The sequence below is a fragment of the Phyllostomus discolor genome, chromosome 9 (genome assembly GCF_004126475.2).
Source record: "Phyllostomus discolor isolate MPI-MPIP mPhyDis1 chromosome 9, mPhyDis1.pri.v3, whole genome shotgun sequence".
NCBI classification, from domain to species: Eukaryota; Metazoa; Chordata; class Mammalia; order Chiroptera; family Phyllostomidae; genus Phyllostomus; species Phyllostomus discolor.
Genome location: NC_040911.2, coordinates 84848802 through 84873294, shown reverse-complemented (window position 1 = coordinate 84873294; position 24493 = coordinate 84848802). Strand labels below are relative to the sequence as shown.

Genomic DNA, 24493 nt, shown 5'->3' with positions numbered 1-24493 from the left:
CTAGCTGTAATTCTTCCTGTGGTTGCACGAGGAGGAGAAGTTTACCTATGCCTCCATCCCGACCATAAATTCCCACATATAGATCTTAATATGAACAAACCACGAATATCTGAATATGGATCAAGTGTGAGAAAATACTAAGAAACTTAATGTTAGTTTTGTTAGTTGGGAAGATATCTTGTGTTTTATACAAAAATCAACTGTATTTTCATACACTAGCAATAGCATCCTGAAAGAAAATTAAGAAAATTCCATATACAATAGCATCAAAAATTAGAATACTTAGGTATAAATTTAACGAAAGAAATGCAAGTAGTTGTGCGCTGAAAACTGTAAAAGATTTTTGAGCTAAATTAAAGATCTAAATAAATGAAAAGACATCCAATGTTCATGGATCTGAACACAATATTGTCAAGATGACAATACTCTCCAAATGGATCTACAGATTCGACACAGTCCCCATTAACAACACGGCTGGCTTTTTTTGCAGAAATTGACAAGCTGATCTGAAAATTTATACAGAAATGCAAGTGACCCTGAATAGCCAAAAATACCTGAAAAAGAACAACAAAGGTGGAGGACTCATGTGTCCTCATTTCAACACTTACTGCAAAGCTACAGTCACCAGAAGAGGGTGGGACTGGCGCAAGGACAGACATGTAGCTCCACGGAGCAGCACTGAGGGGTTAGAGAGAAATCCCTATGTTTACAGTCACTGATTTTCAACAGGGGTGCAGAGACGATGAGAGAAGAGCTTTTTCAACAAATGGTGCTGGACAACTGGATAGCCACATGCAAAAGAATGTATTTGAAACCCTACCTCAGACCATACACAAAAATTAACTCAAAATAGATCATAGACCTGAATATAAGACCTAAAACTGTAAGACTCTTAGAAGACCTAAGACAATTAAAAACATAAGCCTGTAATAAAACTCATAAACAATTGTTCATAGCAGCATTATTCATAAGAGCTAAGAAGTAGAAACAACCCAAATATCCACCAACTGATGAATGCATAAACAAAATGTGGTGTACTCATACAATACAATATTATTCAACACTGAAAAAGAAGGAAGTATTGAAGCATACTATAATGTGAATGGTGACTCTTGGAAGCACTATACTGAGAGAAGCCAGTCACAAAAGGTCACATTATTTCATTTATAAATTTATATACGATGTCCAGAATAGGCAAATTTAGATACACCACCAAAAAATTCAAGCAACAAAAGAACATATTGATTGGACTACATCAAAATTAAAATCTTTTGTGCTGTAAAACACCATCAAGGAAGTGAAAAGACAACCTATGGACTGGAAGAAAATATTTGCAAATCATATATCTGATAAGGGACTAGTATCCAGGATATATAAAATACTCTTCCAACTCAACAATAAAAAGACCCCATAAATAACCCTATTTTAAAATGGGCAAAGGGTCTGAACAGGTATTTCTCCAAAGAAGATAAACAAAAGCCAATAAGCACACATGAAAAGATGTTCAACATCATTAGCCATCAGGGAATTGCAAATCAAAACCAAATGAGATACCACTTCACACCCATTAGGATGGCTGTAATAAAAAAAGACAGACAGCCCTGGCTGGTATGGCTCAGTGGACTGAGTGCTGGCCTGCAAACCAAAGGGTTGTGGGTTCAATTCCCGGTCAGGGCACATGCCTGGGTTGCGGGCCAGGTCCTCAGTTAGGGGAATGCCAGAGGCAACTGATCCATGTATCTCTCGCACACTGCTGTTTCTCTCCCTCTCTTTCCCCCTCCCTTCCCCTCTCTCTAAAAGTAAATAAATAAAATCTTTAAAAAAAAAAAGACAGTAATAGCAAAAAAAAAGAGGGGAAAAGCATCGAGGAGAAATTGGTGGTGGAACTATAAAGGGATACAGCTATTTCATTTTTAAATTTTTAAAATGTTTATAGATTTAGAGAGAACAAGGGAGAGAAGGACAGAAACATGGATGTGAGACAGAAGCATGTACTGGTTGCCTCCCATACTCGCCCCAAGCGAAGGTACAATCTGCAACCCAGGTATGCACCCTGACCAGTAACTGAAACTTCAACATTTCCGGTGCACAGGATGACGCTCCAACCAACTGAGCCACACAGGCCAGAGCTGATGTGGCCATTTTAGAAAAACAGTTTGGTTTGGTTTGTTTTTAAGAGAGGGAGAGAAACATCAATGTGTGGCTGCCTCTCACGCACCCCCACTGGGGACCTGGCCCACAGCCCAGGCATGTGCCCTGACTGGGAATGGAACCAGCGACCCTTTGCTTCAAGGGCTGGCACTCAATCCACTGAGCCACACCAGCCAGGGCTCAAAAAACTGTCTGGCTTCCTCAAAAAGTTAAACAGAGTTACCATATGACCTAGCCAATTCCACTCCTAGGTGTATATCCCAGAGAAATTAAAATATGTCCATATAAAAACTTGCCCATGAATGTTCACAGCAGCATTATTCATCATAGCCAAGGCTGGAACCTAAAGGCCTATCAACTGATAAATAGACACATGAAATGTGGCATAGCCACACAAAACAATACTATTCAGTCATAAAGAAGAATGAAGTACTGACATGAAACAACATGGGCGATCCTTCAGGGCACTGTTAAGTGAAAGACAGCAGCCACAAAAGATCATGTATCGTGGTTCCATTCGTATGAAGTGTCCAGAGCAGCAAGTTCAGAGAGGCAGAAGGTAGATTGGGACTGGGGTGGGGAGAGGGGACAGTGAGCAGGGACTGCTAATTGGTATAGGCTTTCTTTTGGGGGGAACAAAATTAGACTGTGTTGATGGTTTTACAACCCTGTATGTATTTTTGAAAAACTGACTTGTACACTTTAAATAGCTGAACTGTAAGGTATGTGAATTATATTTCAATAAAGCTCTTTAAATGTAGCATTGTAGTCATGTATGGGACCTATACATGAGTGAGATAACATGAAGTATGATTTGCTTTAAAATATAATTATAAGAGACAGATGACAAAAGATGGTGTATCACTGAATCTGGGTGATGGGTATTTGGGTATTCACTATACCATTCAGGAAATTCTAGTTAATAAAAGATTCCTTCTTATCAATAAATAACTTTAAAAGCTTCAGGAAGGCAGAGTGGAAGGAAACTTGGAGATCACATGGTGAAATCATTCAGTTAACAGATGAAGCCCAGAGACAGAGTGACTCTCTCAGTAATAACGAGATGCTGGACACAGTGGCAGGAGGTGGGCTGGAGAGAAGGGACTCCATCCTCAGGGATGTGCTTCTTACTTAATAAACCACCACCCAGCAAGTGCCGGCAGGCGCCATGCAAGGGGAAGGCCCAGAACTCACTTGAGTTTCAGCTCCCTGGTGAGCTCATTCTGAGTCTGCTCCAGCTCCTGCCGTTCCTTGATGTGCTCCTCCTGGAGGTCGTGGATCTCTGCCTTCACCGCCTGCAGCTTGGAGAAGAGCTGGAACCCGGGGAAGAGGCAGATGAGGAGGGCAGCGCTGTGGACAGCGAGCAATCCCACTCCCCAAGGCTCCAGATGCCTCTGCCTGGCCTCGTTCCCTCCATATACCTTTTTGAGTTTTTTGGTCTTGATGTCCACCTCTTGCTGCAATGAGCTGTATGTCTCTTTAAGTTCCAAAGTCTCCTCATCTCGACTTTCCATCTGTTGCTGGATTTCTCTTTCTCGACGTTTCTGAGCGACATTACAAAATTCATCAGCTTGCCTAGAGACAAGGTCTAGACAAGAACACAGGGCAGGGCTGCTCCAGATCAGTCTCCCACTGTGGGGCGGGGGGGGCGGCTACCACAGCTGGTTTCCACTCCCTCTGAAGAGTCTGATACAAGAGATGTTTGCTTTGTAGCATCAGCGCACCTTACCCCATCACATTCTCCCCAAAACAGGAATGGAAAGGTTACCTGCTCTGCAATTTCCTGCCGTTTTTGCTCCAGGATTTTCTGCTGTTCGTTTGTATGATCTACTATATTTTTTCCTCCAACAAGCAGCTTACTTTCCATGGCCTGAGTGAGAAAAAAGTGGGATCCATCTTGTGAATAGTCTCTCTCAGAATACATGTCCTCATGGGGAGCTCAGAACTGAGCCAAAGGGGTGAACTCTGGGGGGAAATATATCGCGTTCAGCTGTGTCCTGCCCATCCCTGGGATGGGGGCTGAGGTGGCTCCCCTGGGGAGGGGGAGGCTTTACATTGGAAACAATGAAAATATAGCTCCTCCAGATACACCTGAACTTTAGCTTTAAAAAATAATGTTTCTGGTTTGTTCGTACAATGTATTGCCCTTGCTTAGAACATATGAAGCAGCTCTGATACGTTAGGTAGTGGGGATGCAACTGTGAGCATAAATCACAAAGTGGAGAGTCCACGGAGGGCTGCAGACGAGTAAGCACACTCTCACCATGAGGATCAGAAGCCATCAGGAGGAAAAGACCGAGTCACGACGGGAAAAGCACACTGGAGGGAGAGAATTCAGGCTTTTGGAGAGTCGGGGAAAGCTTCCTGTCTCAAGTGACATCTACACACAGTGCCCAAGTGAAAACAGGAATCGGCTAACAAAAAAAGTTTTGTGAGGTGAGGGCAGGGTAGGGAGTGGTGGTACATGAAAGCTGGCAGAGCGATCGGGGGCAGTTCAACAACCTCACAGCTCCGTTACAGGAGACTAGACTTGACCCTGAGAAGGCAGCAACCACTGATGTGTTTCTGCACAATCAGATTTCTGTTTCAGAAACGTTACTCCCGGGTCACAAACATGATGACCAGAAAAGGGCAGGCTGAGTACAGGGAGACTACACAGGTGGCTGTTTGGAGGGTCCAGACCCAGGAGAGGGCAGTGGTGGTGGGGGAGAGTAAAGGGGGTGGGTCCAAAAGACCCTGATGAGGCAGGAGTCAGAGGCCATGGGCCTGGCTGGGCCCTAAGGCAGAGGGAGAGGCAGCTCCTAGGAGTCTGACTTGACTGAGAAAAGGAAGGCCCCTAGGAGTAGCCTCTGGGTGGCTGGGGGCATCTCCACAGAAATGTCCAGTAAGCAGAGGCTACTGGCTTGGATGTTAGGAGACAGCTGTGGGTTGGTTACACAGATTGGGAGCCTTCAACATTTAGATGATGGTTAAAGCCACTGGAATGATTTGTACCCGAAATGCACAGAATCCCAAAGCTCCACAACCTTGCTTTTAAGAATCCTATAGACACTAACTGCTGCCCTGCGGTCGTCTTTCAGGAAGCGCTTGAGACTGTTTCCTCTCTTAAACCAAAGGAGCTGGACTGACTGCTACCCCTCAACCCTACACCCTCCCCCACCCACCACACACACACACACCTCCAGCTCAATTCTTTTGTCCCATGATTTTACAGCAGTCAGGAATTGGGAAAGACAGAAGTAATGTCATTCTCCCATAAACAAAGCGTGCTAACAGATTCAGTGACCTTGAGGGAATGCTGAGTGTTGCCACATTTGGCCTCTGAGAGTTGCCTAAATACACCAGGTTGTTCAGAGAGTCTAGGTGTTCCTGGGCCTGAATAACAGCTGTGACCCTAAAACACGGCATGCAAATCAAACATGGGCACACCCAGCTACACTTCAAGTGCGGAAGTGACAAGGGGTGATATGGCCTTGACATAATGGAATCCCATAGTGAGCCCCTCCCTGGAACAAAGTTATTTCCTAATTGCGTTGTATGTGAATCCATTTCCACATTAGGTCTTGAAAGTCCTGGAAAGGACCCCTGTCCCTGAAGTAAAATAGTACCTAGGTCTGTGAAAGAGCCACTGTGAAGCCACAGATAAAAGTACAGCCTCAGTCCTGGCAGGTGTAGCTCTGTGGACTGAGTGCCAGCCTGAAAACCAAAGGGTCGCTGGTTTGATTCTCAGTCAGGGCAAATGCTTGGGTTGCAGGCCAGGTCCCCAGTAGGGGGTGCACAAGTGGCAATCACACATTGATGTTTCTTTCCCTCTCTTTCTCCCTCCCTTCCTCTCTCTAAAAATAAATAAATAAAATCTTGAAACAAAAGTACAGCTTCATATAGTAGGGGAAGGGGAGATGAGATCACTTATCATTTTTAAATTAATACACATACATACATTTTAGAGTAGTAATTAAAAGTTTGCAGAAATTCAACGAGATAGAACCCAACACATCCAAGTAAGCCTGGCTTGTGGGCAGACAGTGAGCATCCCAGGCCTCCACGGCTAGCTTTGCGCTCTGCTCTGCCATTAAAGCCCTGTGGCAGCCCAGGGTCCAGGCACTGGATGCAACAGTACATTGCCACCCGAAAGAAGATTCAACACAGGGGAGCCTCCCTGCTCTACAATACCACTCAGCAACTGGCACATAAGGGTTGGAGGCTGCGGGAAGGGGTTGACTACAAGGAAGCATTTGGGGGTGACGAAACTGTTCTGTATCTTGGGTAACCACTGCACTGCATGCTAAAGCCACAGCGAGTTACCATTTTATAGCCACTAGACATACACAAAATTAAAGTTTGATAATCACAAGTGTTGGCAAGGATCAGGAGCAGCCTGAACTCATATGTTACTGGTAGGAGCTTCAATTCACAGGGCCACTTTCGAAAACAACTTATCATCATCAGGTAAAGGTAAAGCTGCACAGACTCGGGGGCCTAGCAGTGCCAGACGAGAAGTTCTCGTGCGCACCTGTTCTCCTGGAGCCAAGCACGAGAGCGTGCATGGCAGAAAATGAAAACAAACCGCTCTCTCAGGAGAATGGAATGCTGCGGACTTCTCAGAACAGCAGTAATGAATGAAGTGCAGCTACAGACTTCAATATAGATAAATCTCAATAAAAACAAACTGCAGCAAAAAGATTCCACTTATAGAAAAGTAAAAAACGATGTGAAGCTAAAACTATCTTTTACTTAGAGATATACACATTTTTGGGAAACTATAAAGAAAAGCAAGGAAACAATAAACCACCAAGCTCGAGACAATAGTTTTGTGTTGGGGGGGGGGGGGGCGGCGGGCAGCAACCCAAAGAGCTTGTAAAGACCCGGATGTTGTTCTCTGTGTCTCACACTGGGTAGGTGTGGGGTAACGTGGGTGTTAGTTTTATTGCTGCTTTTTATATCTTGCATATGTGTAATAATTATTCTTACTATTAACTCAATATCTAATTTTTTTAATTCAAAAAAATTGTTCTTCATTCAACAAATGTTTACTGGGCACTGGATATCATGGAGCTATTAGGAATGCCAACCCAAAAGACACATCATCCTTCATATCACTTTTTTTTTTTTTGGATAAAACACGAAGATCTGGAAGGACCCAAGGAAGCACACAGTACCTTGATTTTGGCACCCAGCATCTCGGCAGCATCCTTCTCCCGCCGCAGGTCCTCCATCTTTTTCTCCTTCTCTTTCAGCAGCTTCATCTTCTCCTCTGCAACCAAGCTGTGGTCCTCTACAATGGCTCGCTTCTCAATCTCCAGTTTTTCTTGCTGTTCCCGCCAATAATCATCCTTATCATCCCCTTCCTCCTCACCCTCTTCTCCCTCCTCCTCCTCATCTTCCCCACCCCCACCACTGCCACCACCTTCCCTTCGCTTCTCTCGCCTCTTTCTCCTGCCAATGGACCGTTTTTCTAGCTGGGCCTTGAGCCGAGCAATCTCTTCTTGGAATTCTCGAAGGAGGGCATCCTTAGGGTCCTCATTGACCCTTGGCTTGTTCTTAATGTTTTTGGCACGGTTGGCGTATCTCAGAGTGGTCAGAGTCTCTTCTACATTGTAAGAGGCGGGCCCCACATTGGCCACCATCACAGTTTTAGCATTGCCACCAAGAGAATCTTGGAGGAGTCTGGTAAGCTTTGAGTCCCGATATGGAATGTGAGTGCTTTTGCCATCCACCAGGGCGGAGATGACATTACCCAAGGCAGAAAGGGACAGGTTAATCTTGGTCGCTTCCTTCAGTCTTTCCCCTTGAGCACCGGTCTTGGCTTGCCGTTCGCTGCCAGCGAGATCTACAAGGTTCAGTTTCCCTACACGAATGTGGTTTTCTCCATCGAGGCCCACCTCGCTGCACTCGATAGTGATGACAAAAATTGCATGAGAACGCGAGCTGTGCTCATTCATGTTGGTAGCACCAACGGAACGGTTCTGGTTCCCCACGTTCATCACGTGCTCTATTTCCTTCACGCTCTTGGTGACAAAGGAAGACAGGTCCTTCACATACACTCCAGTGTCAGGCCTCTCTTTGAGCTCAAGCCTTTTGGTCTGATCCTTTGAGAGCAGATCTCGGATCTCCTCCTGGTAGATCTCTAGGTAAGAAGCCCTAACCAGGTACTGTTGGTTCTGGGATCGAGAGATATGGGTGAAGATGTGGTCAAATGAATTAGGGATGACCCCTCTTTTTTCAGGGTCACCCCGGACTCCTTCCATGGTGTAGGTTTTCCCAGTCCCCGTTTGTCCATAGGCAAATATCGTCCCATTGAAACCCTGCAGAACGGAGTCCACGAGCGGTCGGAACGTCTCATCGTAGAGTTCAAACTGCTTGGCATTCCAGTCATAGACTGCATCGAAGGTGAAGGTCTTGGGCATTTCGTGGGCCACTCCTCTGGGGTTCTTCACGGATACCTGCCCCAGCTTCACATCCACATCCACCACCTTGTCATACGAAGCGGCCTTCTCCTTGCCATTCATGGGCCGACAGCGAACTACCACCCTGACCGACTCTGAGCTTTTTAACTTGGACATGCTGAACTCTGACCAGGTCAACCTTGAAGGCTATGGATCCAAAATGCCTCAGGATGCTAAGGTCCTAGAAAAAAAAGCAAAAGCAAGTAAGGACAGTGGAGTTGTCACTGGGGGCTGGCCAACAGCCACTGACACGCCCAAGTCACCTTTGTCTTGATAAGCTTCTGACAGCTATTTTTCCTCTTTTAAAACAATTCATTTTTTAATTTTTCAACTACAGTTTACTTTCAGTATTATTTTGTGTTGGCTTCAGGGGTACAGCATACCAGTTAGATAATCATATATACTTTACAAAGTGTCCCCCTGATATTTCTAGTTCCCACCCAGCACTGCACATGGTTATTACAATATTATTGACTATATCTGATAGCTACATTTAATAACTCTACTACACCATGTATTCCCGTAATCAGCTTCAGTAGGGAAAATAAAAATGCTAGTCCATCAATAGTGTTAACTAGCTTGTCCTCCCTTCAACCAATATTTTATCTTATACTACAGACTGACGCAGCTGGGAACCTTTTAAAAGCTTGAATAACCTCATATCCTGTTGAACTGCTACAACCTCAGCATAGAGTAATTTGGAAGTATCTATCAACATTTTAAATGCACAGACCTTTGACTTAACAGTTGTATTTTAAGAATGTATCTTATAGATACAAGGATATTTGTTGTGGCATCTTTTTTTTAAGAAAGAGGTGGGCAGGGAGGGAGAAAGGGAGGGAGGGAAACATTGATCAGTTGTCTCTCATATGTGCCCCACTGAGAACTGAACCCACAACCTAGGCATGCGCCCTGACCAGGAATCAAACCAGTGACTTTCGCTTCGAGAGACAACGCCCAACCCACTGAGCCACTCTAGTCAGTGCTGTTGTGGCACCATTTGCGGCACTGTAGACTGTGGACAACACCAGTTCCCATCAAGAGGGGGCTGATTAGGTAAATTAAATATATTTACCATATGTAGTGGAATCCTACCCAGTTATTAAAAAGAATGTACTGATCTGGCCCTGGCTAGTATAGCTCAGTGGACTGAGTGCCAGCCTGAGAACCAAAGGGTCACTGGTTCAATTCCCAGTCAGGACACATGCCTGGGTTGTGGGCCAGGTCCCCAGTGGGAGCCCCATGAGAGGCAACCACACATTGATGTTTCTCTCCCTCTCTTCCTCTCTGAAAATAAATAAATAAAATCTTAAAAAAAAAAAGAAATGTACTGATCCAAATGTAGTCCTATATATACCAAAATACATTAAGTGAAAGAAGTAGATGAGGAACAGTGTGTATAGTACAGTTTACACAGTGTGTTAGAAAGAGGATACATGCATGTTTATGCCTGATACCCACACCATATCATTAGAGGTACACATGTAAAAGTGGTAACAGTAGCAGCCTCAGCAGGGGAACTATGGGCTTAGGGGACTCAGAGGTCTGCAGAGATAAAAAATAAAATAAAAATAAAAACCAAACATCTTTCTACTGTACACTCATTTGTACTGTTTTAATTTCCTGTCTTGTGCTGATAATACTTTTCCATTTTAAAATCATAAACTATGGCTGGTGTAAAAATCTATTGAAATAAATGAGGATGTGATGTAATACATTACATAAAAGCACTTACTCAATCAATAAGTTTAATATAATTTGAAGGCAAATAAGAAAATAGGGGTCAAAAATGTTCAAGCTAAACAAAAAAAGAGAACTTCATTTGGTGCCGGAAAACTTGGAGCAGAAGGAAGGGTGATTAAATGAATCCTTTAGAAAGGAGTAGGGAATAAGGACCTCATACTCCTGAAAATCTCAGTGTAGGATTTAAAAAAAAAAAAAGGTAATGCACATGGTTCTTGATTCAAAAGGCCCTTTGGTGACAGGTATCTCTCCCTCACCTGTTCTCCAGTCACCCAGTTTCCTACCCACACGGCAAGTGTTATTAGCTTTTAATCTTCCTGAACTAGTTAATGAAAGCAGGCCAGTATGTGATAATATGTACTTACCCCTCCCATTTTACACAAGCATTGTATGTGACACACAGTAACACACAGTGTTTGCATCTTCTTTTCCTCACCAAGCCATGTATCTTGCAGTTCGTTCCTTCGGCCAGTGTAGAACGGCCTCATTCTTTATGAAAGCAACTACATATCACCCGCCCAGTATAGAAGCATCATAATTTATTTAACCACTACCCTAGCACTTAAGCTGTTTCTGATATTTTACTATGAAAAACCTAGGACCTTTCATGTGTGGGAAAGCATATTTGCAAGGATGCATTTCTAGAAGTGCAATTCCTGGGTCCCAGGGCACATGTATGCATTTGTAATTTTAATAGATACTTAGAGCAGTGAGAACAAGGTATTTTTTCAGTTGTGAGAATAACCTATTCCCTGCTAGCCCAAGGGAGGGAGAATGGCGTGGCCTGGCGGCTCAGCTGATTGGAGCATCGTCCCACATGCCCAATAGGTTGCGGGCTTGATTCCAGCCAGGGCACACACAGGAGGCAACCAACTGATATTTTTCTCTCACCCTGACGTGTCTCTCTCTCTCTCCCTTCCACTCCCTCTAAAAGTCAATAAACACATCCTCAGCTAAGCATAAAGAGAAAAGAAAAAAGGGCGGGAGAATATGAAACAGGGGCGGGCCACTCTAGGCATATATGCATATAATAAATACAGGATGTCAATGTGTCCCTCCACTGATCTTCCATTAAAAAACAAAACAAAACAACAACAACAAAAAAAACCAAAACTGTTCCACTGCTAAGCACATGAAAACAGAAAAAGTTTTCATACTCTTTCTAGTTGTTACGTGTAATAAAGTACAGTCATCTAGAATGAAGAACCGAAGTCTCCTACCCTCTCCGAACCCTTCTACTGTAGTATCTACAAAACAGGAATCGTTCTTCCTCCTTTACATAATCATGGGACTCACAGGCATTAGAAAGGTGAAGTGCTTTGTGAACTAATACACAGCTAGATTACAAATATTTAATAGATTCTTCCAAATGACCTGTCGAAGGGTCATTCCAGAGATTACCAGTCAGCCCTAATTTTAGGCATTAAACATCACTAAACTAACATTTTCTCTTCTACCATTGGCAATCATCCTAAAAAAAAAGAGATTAAATTGAAATCCAAATACCTAACCAGTGTTCAATCAGAAGTAAATCTCAAGCCATTTAAAGAATACTATGTAAAAGGCAGCTCTTACATTACACCTTCTAGATGCTATTAAAATTCTGCCAGATGAGAAGGAACCACATGTTAGAATGGTCAGTCTGTTTACGGGGCTTTTATCTTTTCCAGGGGAATGGTCCCCAGGCTCCAGCTGTGGCTGATCCCTTGCCTGTCTCTCCCTCTACTTTAACAACGTGTCTAGGTACCAAGCTCGAAGCCTCCTTTGGGAAGGCCTCTGCTGCCGTGTGTGGGATACTCAGACAAGACCCCAGACTTGAAGGAGGAATGGAAATGTAAGGAGGTGGGTGGGGAACGGGGTCAGTGAGGATGACCCCATTCTTCTCCATTACATGCCCCTGAAGAGCTTTTACCTATCAAAACAATGTGTCCCCATGCCTGTTTAAAAAAAAAGAAAAAAAAGCCTGCAGCAGGCAGACTTTGATGTTTAGCTCCTTCTGTTACAGCCCCATATATTTTTTTGAGCTCTCCAAAACAATAAAAACAAATGAATGATAATGACCTACGATCATCTTAAAAATCTTTTAAAAAGAAAGAATTCCCAAAGCCTGAGTTCCTTAATTAAATCTCAACTCAGAGCACAGAACACCATTTCTTTTCTGAACTCACTGAGCTCCACTGAACTAGCCATGTTTTATTGATGTATTATTTCAGGAAGATGGACTAATTTAATTTCCTGCCACCAGGGCTTAAAATCTTGCTCTGGGTCTGCCTCAAAGGAGAGGGTTTTCTTGGAAGGATGCCCTGATACTCTTTCTTTACTTTATTACCTTCCTTCTTCTTCTTCTGGCTGGTCTAATTACAGTGATAAATCTTTAAAGGAACTCACAGAACTGCCAGGAAAGACGGAACCACAGGTCAGCAGCTCAGCGCCTTCATCCTGAATACTTTTTCTGTTAGAACTCGTCACTCTGCTGTTAACAAGTACCATTTTAATGGCTACAACATGTGAACAATTTAGTTCTTCTTCCCCGACTGCATCTCTTTTGTCCTCTGAGGAAAGCAGGTGCACAGCTCTCGGAGCAGCCACACTCGCCCAGACTGTTCTCCACCTCTCCTGTTTGGACTCGCACACCCGCACCTTTGCGAGCTCTCACGCAGTCTTACCGCAAGAAACCTAGGACAGAGATCAGAAACTATCCCATTCTACCTGAAGCATTTTATTCAGCCCACTGCTGTTAAAACAGAAAAAAAAAATAAAATCTCCAGCAATTCCACTTTTATGTATGTGTACGCCTTGGTGAAAAGCCTTTGCACGGGTGCACAGGATGCTTCCTGAAGCACTGTTAAAGTGGTAGAAAGACTGGAAACAACCTAACCATCCATTTACAGGGGAATCAAAACATAAAATAGGGCCTATTCATATTATAGACAGTATACTATTCAGTAGTTAAAGGGAATCAGTTAGAACAAGAGTCAGCAAACTACAACCCACAGGCCAAACCCAGCCCACAGCCTGTTTTGTATGTGCAGTGTTCCTGGAACCCAGCTACGACCTTCTGTGTGCATACCATCTATGGCCGGACTAGCTACAAAGCAGCAGAGTTGAGTGGTTGCAGTAGTGTGAGTAGTACGGCCCACAACACCTAAAATATTTACTACCTGACCTTTTACAGAAAAGGTCTGCCAACACCTAATTAGAGTTATAGAGGGTGGGGCAAAAGCAGGTTTACAGTTGTGGGTACGTGAAACACAGAGTTTATTCTGGCAGTATGTATTATTGTATTTTTCCCATAAGGAAATCTGTAAACCTACTTTTGCCCCACTCTGTATATGTTCACATGGATAAATAAACAGGTTAGTAGAAAAGCAAGCTGTAGAGAACTCGTGATTAAAAACATAACACGCTATGGTGTTTTTATGTCCATAAGAATATCACAAAGTGGGAAGGAAGGATATACAATGATTTACGCATGATGAACAATGATTTGGGCGTGGTGAACAGGAAAGTGTGGGGAATGGGGCTAGAAATGAGAGGGGTATTTCAATTTTAGCAATAATAATATTTTATCATTTCTCTTCCAGAAGAATAAAAAAAGGGTGGGGAGTGAGCCTGGAAGCAAATAAGAGATGTTAACTGTCACCGCTGGCTGTTTCCTATTTATTCTCTGAATGTTTAAAATTTCTCAAAACTCCACCAATTTTACATTTAAAAAAACACAAAAGCAGATTTTCTGCTTGCCTGGAAGAACGGGAGCCCTAGAAATCTGACAGCCCTGGCCGGTGCTCCAAGTGGCAGCAATGGGAGCTGACCTACAGGAGTCTGTCAGATGGACCTGGCCTCTGTTACCTCCCCACCCCCAACTCCTACTGTCTCATACCCAGCATGCCTTGCTCATTTACACTTCCTGCCTGGCTCCTACAGGCATCTCTGTCTATGACCAAATTCATGTACACATGATGTGATTAAGAAAGGTCCACCATGCTAGTCCATCTCTTTAAATGACATTTACCAAGGCTCTGCAATAACATGGAAAATGTTTAACATAAATGAAAAAGCAGTTTACAAAGCTGAATGCATTCAATCACAATTACAGAAAAATAAGACATCAAAATATCAATAGTGGTTCATTTTGGATGTTGGACTACTGATTATTTTCTCTGCTCTTCAACATTTCTGCATTTTCCAAACATTAAAGAGCATGTGGTATCTTCAAGGGGGTAGTGAGAAGCCTGGCAATTCACCAGAAACAGCCCCGCAAGGAGGAGCAATCTGCGGGCACACCGAGTGCATGCTAATGCACCTTTAATCAATGCATTCCAATGCAATGTCCTCTCAGATCAGACCAGGCCACCACCTGCCAACTGCCTGGCTTGGAGTTCAAGGACTCAGAGTGTCTGAAAGGCAGCCTGAGCCATAGATCACACGGGGCAAGGAGATAAAAGTGACTCCCTATTAACCAGTCCAAACCAACGCCTGCGCCTGCACAGTTTTCTCTCAGGGGAAACAACTGTTTCTACTCTGTATCCACCTCATCACCAACGAAGCCACTTTTTTTCACAACTGTTGCTAATTGTTTTGAAGTATCAGGGCTCGTTGTGTGCAATCCCAGAACCACACCAAGACAGCCAGTCAACTGTGAGTCCCTGCTTCCCAAAATGTGGTAACTCCCAGTTACCACAATGGGAGTTAACACAATTTTCAAAACAAGATTATTCATCTCCAGTTGAAAAAGAACACCACTGCCCCTACAGAGCTTTACAAGGACTCAAGATGTGTGTGGAGGGAACAGTCCTGTGTGCACACAAGGTACATCTGGAGGGATGTGCACGGGCCAGGCCACAACACTGGCGGTCTGCAGGGAGAGCTTGCGGGGGCTGAGGGTCAGCAGTGGAACACAGACTTTTCATTGCATACCCTTCGCACCTTCTTGAGTTTTGAATCGTGAACATATTACCTAGTCAGGAAAAATGGAGGAAAATTAGAAGGAAAAAGGCATGGAGAAGTTTTGTGAAATTAAGTACACTAACATCCAGATGTTAAAAGTCATTATTTTCCTCTTTTCATTTGTCCATTTTTACAGACCACCATGAAAATAAGGTAACACAAAATGTTTTAAATGATGAACAAAGAAAACAACTATGAATACTACTTGGCCATAAAAAAAGAAGAAAATTTTACCCTTTGCAACAGTAAGGATGGGCCTGGAGAACATTATGCTAAGTGAAACAAGCCAGTCAGAGAAAGAGAAATGCCGTATGATTTCACTCACATGTGGAATCTATGAACAAACTGAACTAACAAGGAAAATGGGGACGGACTCATAGATGGAGAACAGGACGACAGCTAGTGGGGGAGCAGTGAGCAGGCGGAAGGATTGAACAAAAAGGAAAGAGTGACTCATGGACATAGACATCAACATGGTGATTGCTCGGGGGAGGGGGATATAAAGGGACCAAATGGTAATGGAAAAAAATACAAGAAAGATTAAATTAGCCCCGGCTGGTGTAGCTCAGTGGATTGAGCACTGACCTGCAAGCCAAGGGGTCGCCAGTTCGATTCCCAGTCAGGGCACATGCCTTGGTTGGGGGCCAAGTCCCCAGTTGGGGATACACAAGAGGCAACCACAATTGATGTTTTTCTCCCTCTCTTCCTCCTTCCTTTCCCCTCTCTAAAATAAATAAATAGAATCTTAAAAAAAAGATTAAATTAAAAAACATTTTAAATGATGAACAAACGGCCCTAGGAGTAAAACTACTAATCTCAACTTTACGGAGGCCTACAGCAATGGAATCTTTATCTTTCTAATTATCAATGCAGCATGTCATGCAGCCTCAGTCTGAGAAGGTACTCAGAGCAAATACGTCAAAATAACAGACTAATAAAATAGGCACTGTTCATAAACATAAAGTCTTCTTTTTTGTAAGCCAAACAGTTGTGTAAATTGTCTAAAACTTTCAGACTGCCTTTTTACAGTACACACAAGAACCACAGCATCTCAAACTGTTATAAATTATTTGAAGGCAATTGGCCAAATTAATACTAAAACAATAAAGTATAATACTTGAAATGTAATTACTCCCTTGAAACAGCAATTCCATTTCCCAGAATTATTTTAAGGGCATCACTGACTAACTGAGTAAGTGTGCAAAATGTATGTGCTTGTTCATGTCGACCACAGCGCCACCTCTAACCTCTTAAGTGCTCATCAGTGAGGGGCCAGTTAGACCACCACACATCCCTACACAATGGGAATTACGCAGTCATCAGAATAGCGAAGCACCTCTAGGTCTTTACATTTGGAAAGATGTTCGCAGTATTTTGTTGAATGAAGAAAAGCAGGCTACCAAACAGAAAAGTTATTGTGGTGAAATCTGCAGAGAAAGACATGGGAGAAACCATGTAAAGTCAGGGCTAAAACACGAGCTTCAGTGTTTAACAGGTCAGTGGTTGAATTCCTGTTCTGCCATTTGGCTATAAAACTTTGAGAAAGTTACCTAAGTTGTAACTTCTATAAAATGGGTGAGTAACAACACCTACTTTAAAGAACTAAGGACTAAATAAGCTAATAAATGTTCAATGCTTAGCCTAGTTCAAAATGTATCATAAAAACTCAGGAAATGCAAGCAATACCAATCTCTGGGAATAAACCTGAAAGTGATTTTTTGGCTTCCTGTGTCCTTTTTAATAGGTGTGTGTATTTTATTTCTTAATATCAAGTGGGGAGATGGCAATAAAGCTCTTTTTTCTTTGGGGAAAATGTCTAGCAGCTTGATTTCAGCTTAAGTGTCTTAGCAAGGCAGGCCACTTATCTGGAAAGAGACCTAGAAAGGTCACAGACAAGAAACATGAACAGATATATGCTTGCTCTGAATTCAAATTGACGCCATGTCCTCTCGTTCCATGACCGAAACAGGCAAACAAAGAAAGCATTTATCAAAGAGGAAAAAGAGAGAAAAAAATCCCTTTCTGTATCCTGTAGTGAATCACTCATAGAATATGTTTATAAAAAATATATTGAAGTCTAGAAGACAATTTGCATTCACAAGCAATGTGGGTCTGGGTTTTGTTGTATTTATTAGTCACAACTCCCAGTACATCAGGAGCTTAATGTGTGTTCCTTTTATCCTCCAAATCACCTTAGGAGGAAGAGGTGTTAGCCCTGTTTTAAAAATAAGCATGGGAGGTTCAAAGGAATTAATTTGCCCAAGGTCACACAGCAATTATATAGAACAGTCAGGATTCAAAACCAGGCTTGCCTTATTTAAATCCTACATATAAACTTATTTTAAAAACACACATGTGCATATATACATTGCGTATCAATAGATGCATAGATTAAAACAATTCAAGCCATATGGGTGAGTCTACAGCGAACAAGGACATTCTCCCCCCACCCCTGGGAGAAAGTCAGTGTATATGCAAGCAGTAACGTATCTGCATTGCTCCTGCACATTTTGAACCCAAGTGGAAGTGCACTATGCACCATTCTCCATCTAGCTCCATAGATCTTAGAGACAACTCCACTTGCCTTTAAAACAGTTACCCAGATGCCATAGTATGATTGTCTTATAATGTATTTAATTAGTCCCCTGCTGAGGGACCTTCTGATGGTTTCTGGTCTTTTGCCACTACAAACAATGCTGCAGTGAATGCCTTAAACATATACATTTAGCTACAGGTGGGAGTAATTAGTAGGATCCACTCCCAGACATGTAAATGCACGCATGTTCCTTGTTGACGGAGGACATCATCTTCCCCCTCCCCAGGCTGTACCATTTCCCCTCTGACAGTGCACCCTGCCATCCACACGACGACAGCACACAGAGCTCATGCTATGAAGCTGGAAGAGCTTTCCTGCCAGGAACTTCTCAGTCCATGTACTAGTCCAGGAAAGAAATGAAGTTGCTTCTCTGCTAAAAATGTATTTTCTGATTAAGAGGCTTAATCAATCAAATACAACACCGGGCCCCAGACTGAGACCCTTTTTTGGATCTTGATTCAAACAAACCAACCGTTAAAACAATGTACCAGGCCTTGGCCGGGTACCTTGGTTGGCTAGAGCATCATCCTGATACTCTGAGGTTGTAGGTTTAATCTCTGGTCGGGGCACATACAAGAATCAACCAGTGAATGCACAAGAAAGTGGAACAACAAATTGACCCCTCTCAAATAAATTAACTAATTAAAAAATTTTAAATGCATGACACAATCAAGGAAATCTGAACACTGGCTATTAGATAGTATTAAGGAATTTCATATTTTTTAGGTGTGAAAATTGTAGTTTTAGCCCTGGCTGGCATAGCTCAGTGGATTGAACTCAGGCTGCGAACCAAAGCATCGCAGGTTCAATTCCCGGTCAGGGCACATGCCTGGGTTGCAGGCCACAGCCCCCAGCAACCGCACATTGATGTTTCTCTCTCTCTCTCTTTCTCCCTCCCTTCCCTTTCTAAAAATAAATAAATAAAATCTTTTTAAAAATTGTATTTTTAAAAGAAGGTTCTTTTTTAAAGATTTTATTTTCATTAATTTTAGAGAGAGGGGAAGGGAGGCAGGAGCGGGAGACATCGATGTGTAAAAGAAACAACTGTCAGTTGCCTCCCGCACGCCCCCAACTGGGGACCTGGCTGGCAACCCTGACATGTGCCTGAAGTTGAACTGAACTGGTGACCTTTTGGTTTGCAGTACTATGCCCAACCCACTAAGCCATGCCAGTCAGGGCTAAAAGAAGGTTGTTACTTTGAGATTCACACAAAAGTATTTTCAGATAAAGTTATATGCTGTCTGGGATCAGGGGCAGGGTCGGGTGGGGTAGATGGGAGATCACAGAGCAAACAATTACCACAGGCTGATAACTGCTGGAGCAGGGTAATGGGTTCACGGTTCATCCACTATTCTTTCATTATGCTGAGATTTTCCATAATGAAAAAAAACTGCCCTGACCAATAGCTTTGCTTTTCTTTTTGTTAACTTTCCAAAAAAATGTTTTTTTAAATTTTTTTGCTGCTTTTATTTTTTGCATCACCATTTATTCAAATTTTTAATTATAGTAAAAAACCCACACAATATAAAATGTACCCTCTTAACCATTTCTAAGTGTACAGTTCAGTAGTAGTAACACCGTATTCTGCTGTGTATAATGCACACTATTTTGCCTCAATTTTTTTAAAGATTTTATTTATTTATAAACATAGGAGAGTAGAGGGAGAAAGAGAGGGAGAGAAACATCAACATGTGGCTGCCCCTCACGTGCCCCCTACCAGGGAATCTGGCCCGCAACCCAGGCATGTGCCCCGACTGAAAATCAAACCGGTGACCCTTTGCTTTGCATTGCAGTGCTCAATCCACTGAGCCACACCAGCCAGGGCTATTTTTGCCCACATTTTTGAGGGGAAAAATAAGCATGCTCATTATACATGGTATAATGATTACATACCATGGGTGTAATGATCCTGTGTATAATGTGCACAGAAACGTGGGTGCACATTATGCATGGAAGTGCATCATACACGGCAAAATACGCCATGTGGTATAATAGATACCTAGAACTTTCTCATCTTGACAAATGGAAACTCTATACCTATCAAATAACAATTCCCTGCTTCCCCCTCATCACATCTGGGAAACCATTATTCTACCTCAAGGTTCACACATGTCATAGCAAGTGACAAGATCTCCTTTTTTTTAAAAGAATAAATAATATCCCACTGCATGTATTTATCATATTTTCTTTATCCATTCACCTGCCCGTAAACATTTGGGCTGCTCCCACCTCTTGGCTATTGTGAATTATGCTGTAGTGAACATGGGCATGTGTGATGACTTTTCATTTTAATTAGAATGCCATTCAGCTGGGTAGAGAGCCACAGTAAAGCCTATATTTAAAAGAGGGAGGTGGCTTAGAATAATGAAAAAGGATTCAGACACACGTGGGACTGAAACGCAGCCCTACCATTCCTAGTTCTAGGACTCCGTGCAAGTTCACCTCCGAGTCTATTCCCTCCTCTCTGAAGTGGGAACCCAACACCCTGCACTTCAGCGCTGAGTGAGGATGGGACTAAGACAAGCATTACAGTGCCTGGCCCATAGGAGGTGCTTCTGCCCTGACTCCATTTACAGGAGAAAAAAAATCCCAGACTTGGAGAGGGAGGTACCACGGCACATTGAGTTAATAAGTGGCAAAGTAAGCAGAAACCTTGTTTAACTGGCTCCAAAGTTCAAGGCCTTTTCTTCTGCACCAGCACGTCCTAAATGGCAGTCATGGGGTTGTCTCTTCAGTTGTTGTCATGTTTTTGCACCACCCGAACTGTTATTTACGTGAGGTTTTTCTGGAAAGCTACTTTCTTTTAACACAAATTTATTTTTAACAAGTAAATTTTTATCCCTATTAGGAATGGAAAATTGGTATCATTTGTTGCAAATAGAAGGTAACTGTGAAAATAAATATAAGGACACAACAAAATCACTAAATTCTAGCTAGATACTGCAGCTTCCCTAAGGCTGAGATCTAATCTCTCTTGCTTAGAAAGCCAGTTTAGCAAGTGTTAAGAAACAGACTGGAACTATACACATGTTCTCCCTGGCAGGGTCAGGAGAACCGAAGAAATTAAAAGGAAATAACTCTTACCATGTCATTCAATATAATGCAGGGTGTTGTGTCTGGATGTCGCCTAAAATGTCCCATCCCACCTGGTTTACATCTACAGATTCTAACCCCAACCTGATCCCCAAAATCAACATCCCAGTTTATCGAAATCCCTGGAGCCCTGACTGGTGTGGCTCAGCGGGTTGTGGCATCAACCCCCAAACCCAGAGATTGCTGGTTTGATTTCCCATCAGGCCACAAGCCTGGGTTGCAGGCTAGCCCCCACTTGGGGGCTTCTGAGAGGTAATCGATGGATGTTTCTCTCACACATTGATGTCTCTCTCCCTCTCTCCCTCCTTTCCCCTCTCTCTAAAAATAAATAAATAAAATTACTCTTGAAAAAAATACTTAATATGTAAATCAAAATAAATACTTAAAAAAAAAGACCCCTGGAGATCTGTGTGTGCAGTAATGCTGGAGAAACTCTGCCTAGAAGAAATGCTGTCTATACATGCCACTTCTACAGTAAACAGTTCCCAAAGTTGATCAAGCAGAATTCCCTATAAATCACAGAATTTATTTCAGTAATATAATGAGTTAAATACTTTAAAAAATATCCCACTCCAAAAGTCCACCAGAACCATCACGGTTCACTGTCCAATTCCACAATGATATGCTTGTTCTCACAGTTCACACAGTGCCCCGAACCAAGAATGTACATGCAAGTACTTCTGGTTAATGTCACCAACCAACGGCCTGTTCAGAGCATGAAGGGTTTACATGTTAAAGGCCCATGTTCTGGGGTGCACGCACGGGGCATGCTGTATCAAAAGAAAAATGCTTTAAGGAGAAGCAACGAGAAGGCTGAGAAAAACAACTGAAAGATACTTCTTGTGAATTATAGCTCAATAAAGCTGTGTTTTTAAAGATACTTTTAGAAGATTCAAATCAAATTTTAAGAAGGAAAACGTACAGTTCTTCATTAGAACTTTTTAAAATTCCAACTTTTCCCAAATGATTTACTTAGAATTGTCTTCCTTTGAGGCTGAGAGGGAAGCAAAGATGTTCAGGACAGCACTCCGTGATTATAAAAAGCTGGAACCAGCTTTAATGCCCAATACTAGGGAAAGTTTACTAGTTCACAATTAGTAAACATGAGAACATGGGAAATGGTTATCAAATGGTAAGTAAATGTTTACAAGGCAAAAATGGAAGTTACACTTTGAGTGCATTTATCTAAAAATAGGCCTTCAAGTGAACGAGCAAGCCAAATTTGAACTAGGACACCATTTTCACAGGTAATCTCGCCCCACAAAACTATAATGATATCTGCCTTTTCAACCTTAGACACTGCTTTATTAAAAACAGTATTTAAGGGGGCTGCCTTCATAATTAAAATTTTTTAACAATTAATGGATCTAGTTTAAAGAAATCATCAGAAATGCAGACAAAGGTTTATACAAGGATAATTATCACGATATTCTCTGCAGCATTATTTGTAACACTTAAATATTGAAAGTAGCCTAAATGACAACAAAAGGCAAAATAAGAACTGCACATCCATGAGATAAAATATATTTAGGAATATATTTGCCTTTGGCCAGCAAGATGTTAATAGTGGTTATTTCTGGGTGGTGGGACTTAAAGTGAATCCTATTTAATCTTCTCAGACTTTTCTTCAAAGGAAGTTCATTGTTTTAATAATCAGGAAAAAAATATATTAAAAAATGCTGGCAACTGAAGAAACAAGGAAGGAAAAACACTATGTACTTCTTAGACTAGATTCTGACTTGTTACTGCTGATCTTGCAAAACCAGTGTTTCCACCAAGAACTATCTTCTTGTGGTTATCTTAAGTAACTCGAGCTGATATTTTATCTTACCTGGATGGAATCTTTTATGATTTACTAGCTAGATTTTTTTTTGCTTAGGTTATTGAAATGTCTTATAAAGTAACGACTCTTGCAATCCACTAAGCTGCTGGAGCCTGTGCTAAGAGCTTTTAGTTTCTGTTTATGTCACCCGCAGAAGCCCCAAAGCAAGCCCTTCCTGAAACCGCTGCTGAAGGTGATATGAAGGACTCCCCGGTAGTAACAGACTGTCGAGTTTCAACTCCCAATAATCTATTACGATTTCTTTTACTAGGACCCACTTCCATTTACACACGACTCGTACGTTTAAATGTGACAAAACACAAGTGCTGCAAATACCTTGCAAAAAGCTTTAAAAATTAAACCACGCCTACCACAATGATTACTGGTGCTCTCTAATGCAAACTATGATTTAGGTAAATCAGCATGCTAGAGAGCTCTGCCTATGCATGAAGAGCTCCAAGTCTGCAATCAGTGTGCCAAAGTGAGGAGACGCAATGTGTCGCCATGATTCACTGAACCTTGAACTCTAACATCCCAAGTTTCAATGCAGATGTGCGATGATGAAAAGATGAACTGACTATAATGAACTCAGACTGCCAAGAAATATGCTCAAGAAGCCTCACCCTTGAAGGTCTGGGAGAAAGCCCAGCATGAAGTCACCAAGGAAGAAGACAGTATTACCCAATCCAAAGCTGAGTCTTTTAGGCTGGGCTAGAAGAACTTGGAAGACTGGCCCATGTTCAGATTTTGCATATATAGAGCCGAGGGCCCGAGAGATTGAGTTACGTGTCCCAGATAACACAGCAAGAGGCCGAACTGCTACTAGATTTCATGCCTCCACCCGTTCTCCTGACTTTTCACACCAGAATTTCCTGGATGGCATAGGCCTTGACCAAGAAATCTTTCTAAGACTCTGAGGAGATATGGAGATGTTGAAAGGCAAACAAGGAGCTCACAGGGCAGAGAGGGAAAAGCAAAGCACTGGAACCTTTTGTAGTTAGTCAGTAGATGGTAGAGGACTTCAGCCACTCACTTTTACCCAACGCAGATATTATCACCAGAATCAAGAAACGGTTTAGGGCTGAAAGACTCAGAAGACAAGCCCACAGCAGCTCCTGCCTGCTTCAGCGGTTTCTGCCCTGAGTGAGACCGCTAAGATGTGTGACAGGTAGCTCATCTTACAACTGGGTATGTTTGTTGCCTATCAGTCAAGTATCTGACACCTATAGTTACATTAAAATAGTTCAAGGGTTTCCCCCCTGATTTCTTCCTTCTTCGAAGTCACTTTTTTTTTATCAGCATTTGTTACCCAACCCTGACTGGTGTGGTTCAGCGGGTTGGGCATTGTCCCACAAACCAAAAGGTCACCTATTTGATTCCAGGTCAGGGCATACGCCTGGGCCTCAGGCCAGATCCCCAGCTGGGGGCGTACGAGAGGCAACTAATTGATGTCTCTCTCACACATCGATGTTTCTCTCCCTCTTTTTCTCCCTCCTCTCTCTCTAAAGAGAAATAAAATCTTTTAAAATGTGTTACCCACATACAGAAGAGAAAGGCCTTTGACAAAACATCAGAAATGTATTGCCCACCTGAAAAATAGATGAATAAGTGGGTAGCAGAAAGAACAATGGACTTGGGGCCAGCAGGTCTGGGGAAGTTATTTGACTTTTCTGTACCTCCACTTTCCTTTTACAG

General features: G+C 42.5%; 1 protein-coding gene across 3 annotated transcripts in view; it reads right to left on the bottom strand.

Moving 5' to 3' along the window:
* KIF3B (kinesin family member 3B) overlaps positions 1-24493 on the bottom strand; it is a 40532-nt gene that overhangs the window by 10548 nt on the left and 5491 nt on the right. For all 3 annotated transcript variants that reach the window (XM_028523890.2, XM_028523887.2, XM_028523889.2), the window contains 4 exons: positions 7311-8778; positions 3920-4021; positions 3573-3695; positions 3346-3464 (listed from right to left, as the gene is read on the bottom strand). In XM_028523890.2, coding sequence (XP_028379691.1) covers positions 3346-3464; positions 3573-3695; positions 3920-4021; positions 7311-8714 — 1748 coding nt within the window. In that variant the 5' untranslated portion in view covers positions 8715-8778. The remainder of the gene's footprint in view (positions 1-3345; positions 3465-3572; positions 3696-3919; positions 4022-7310; positions 8779-24493) is intronic.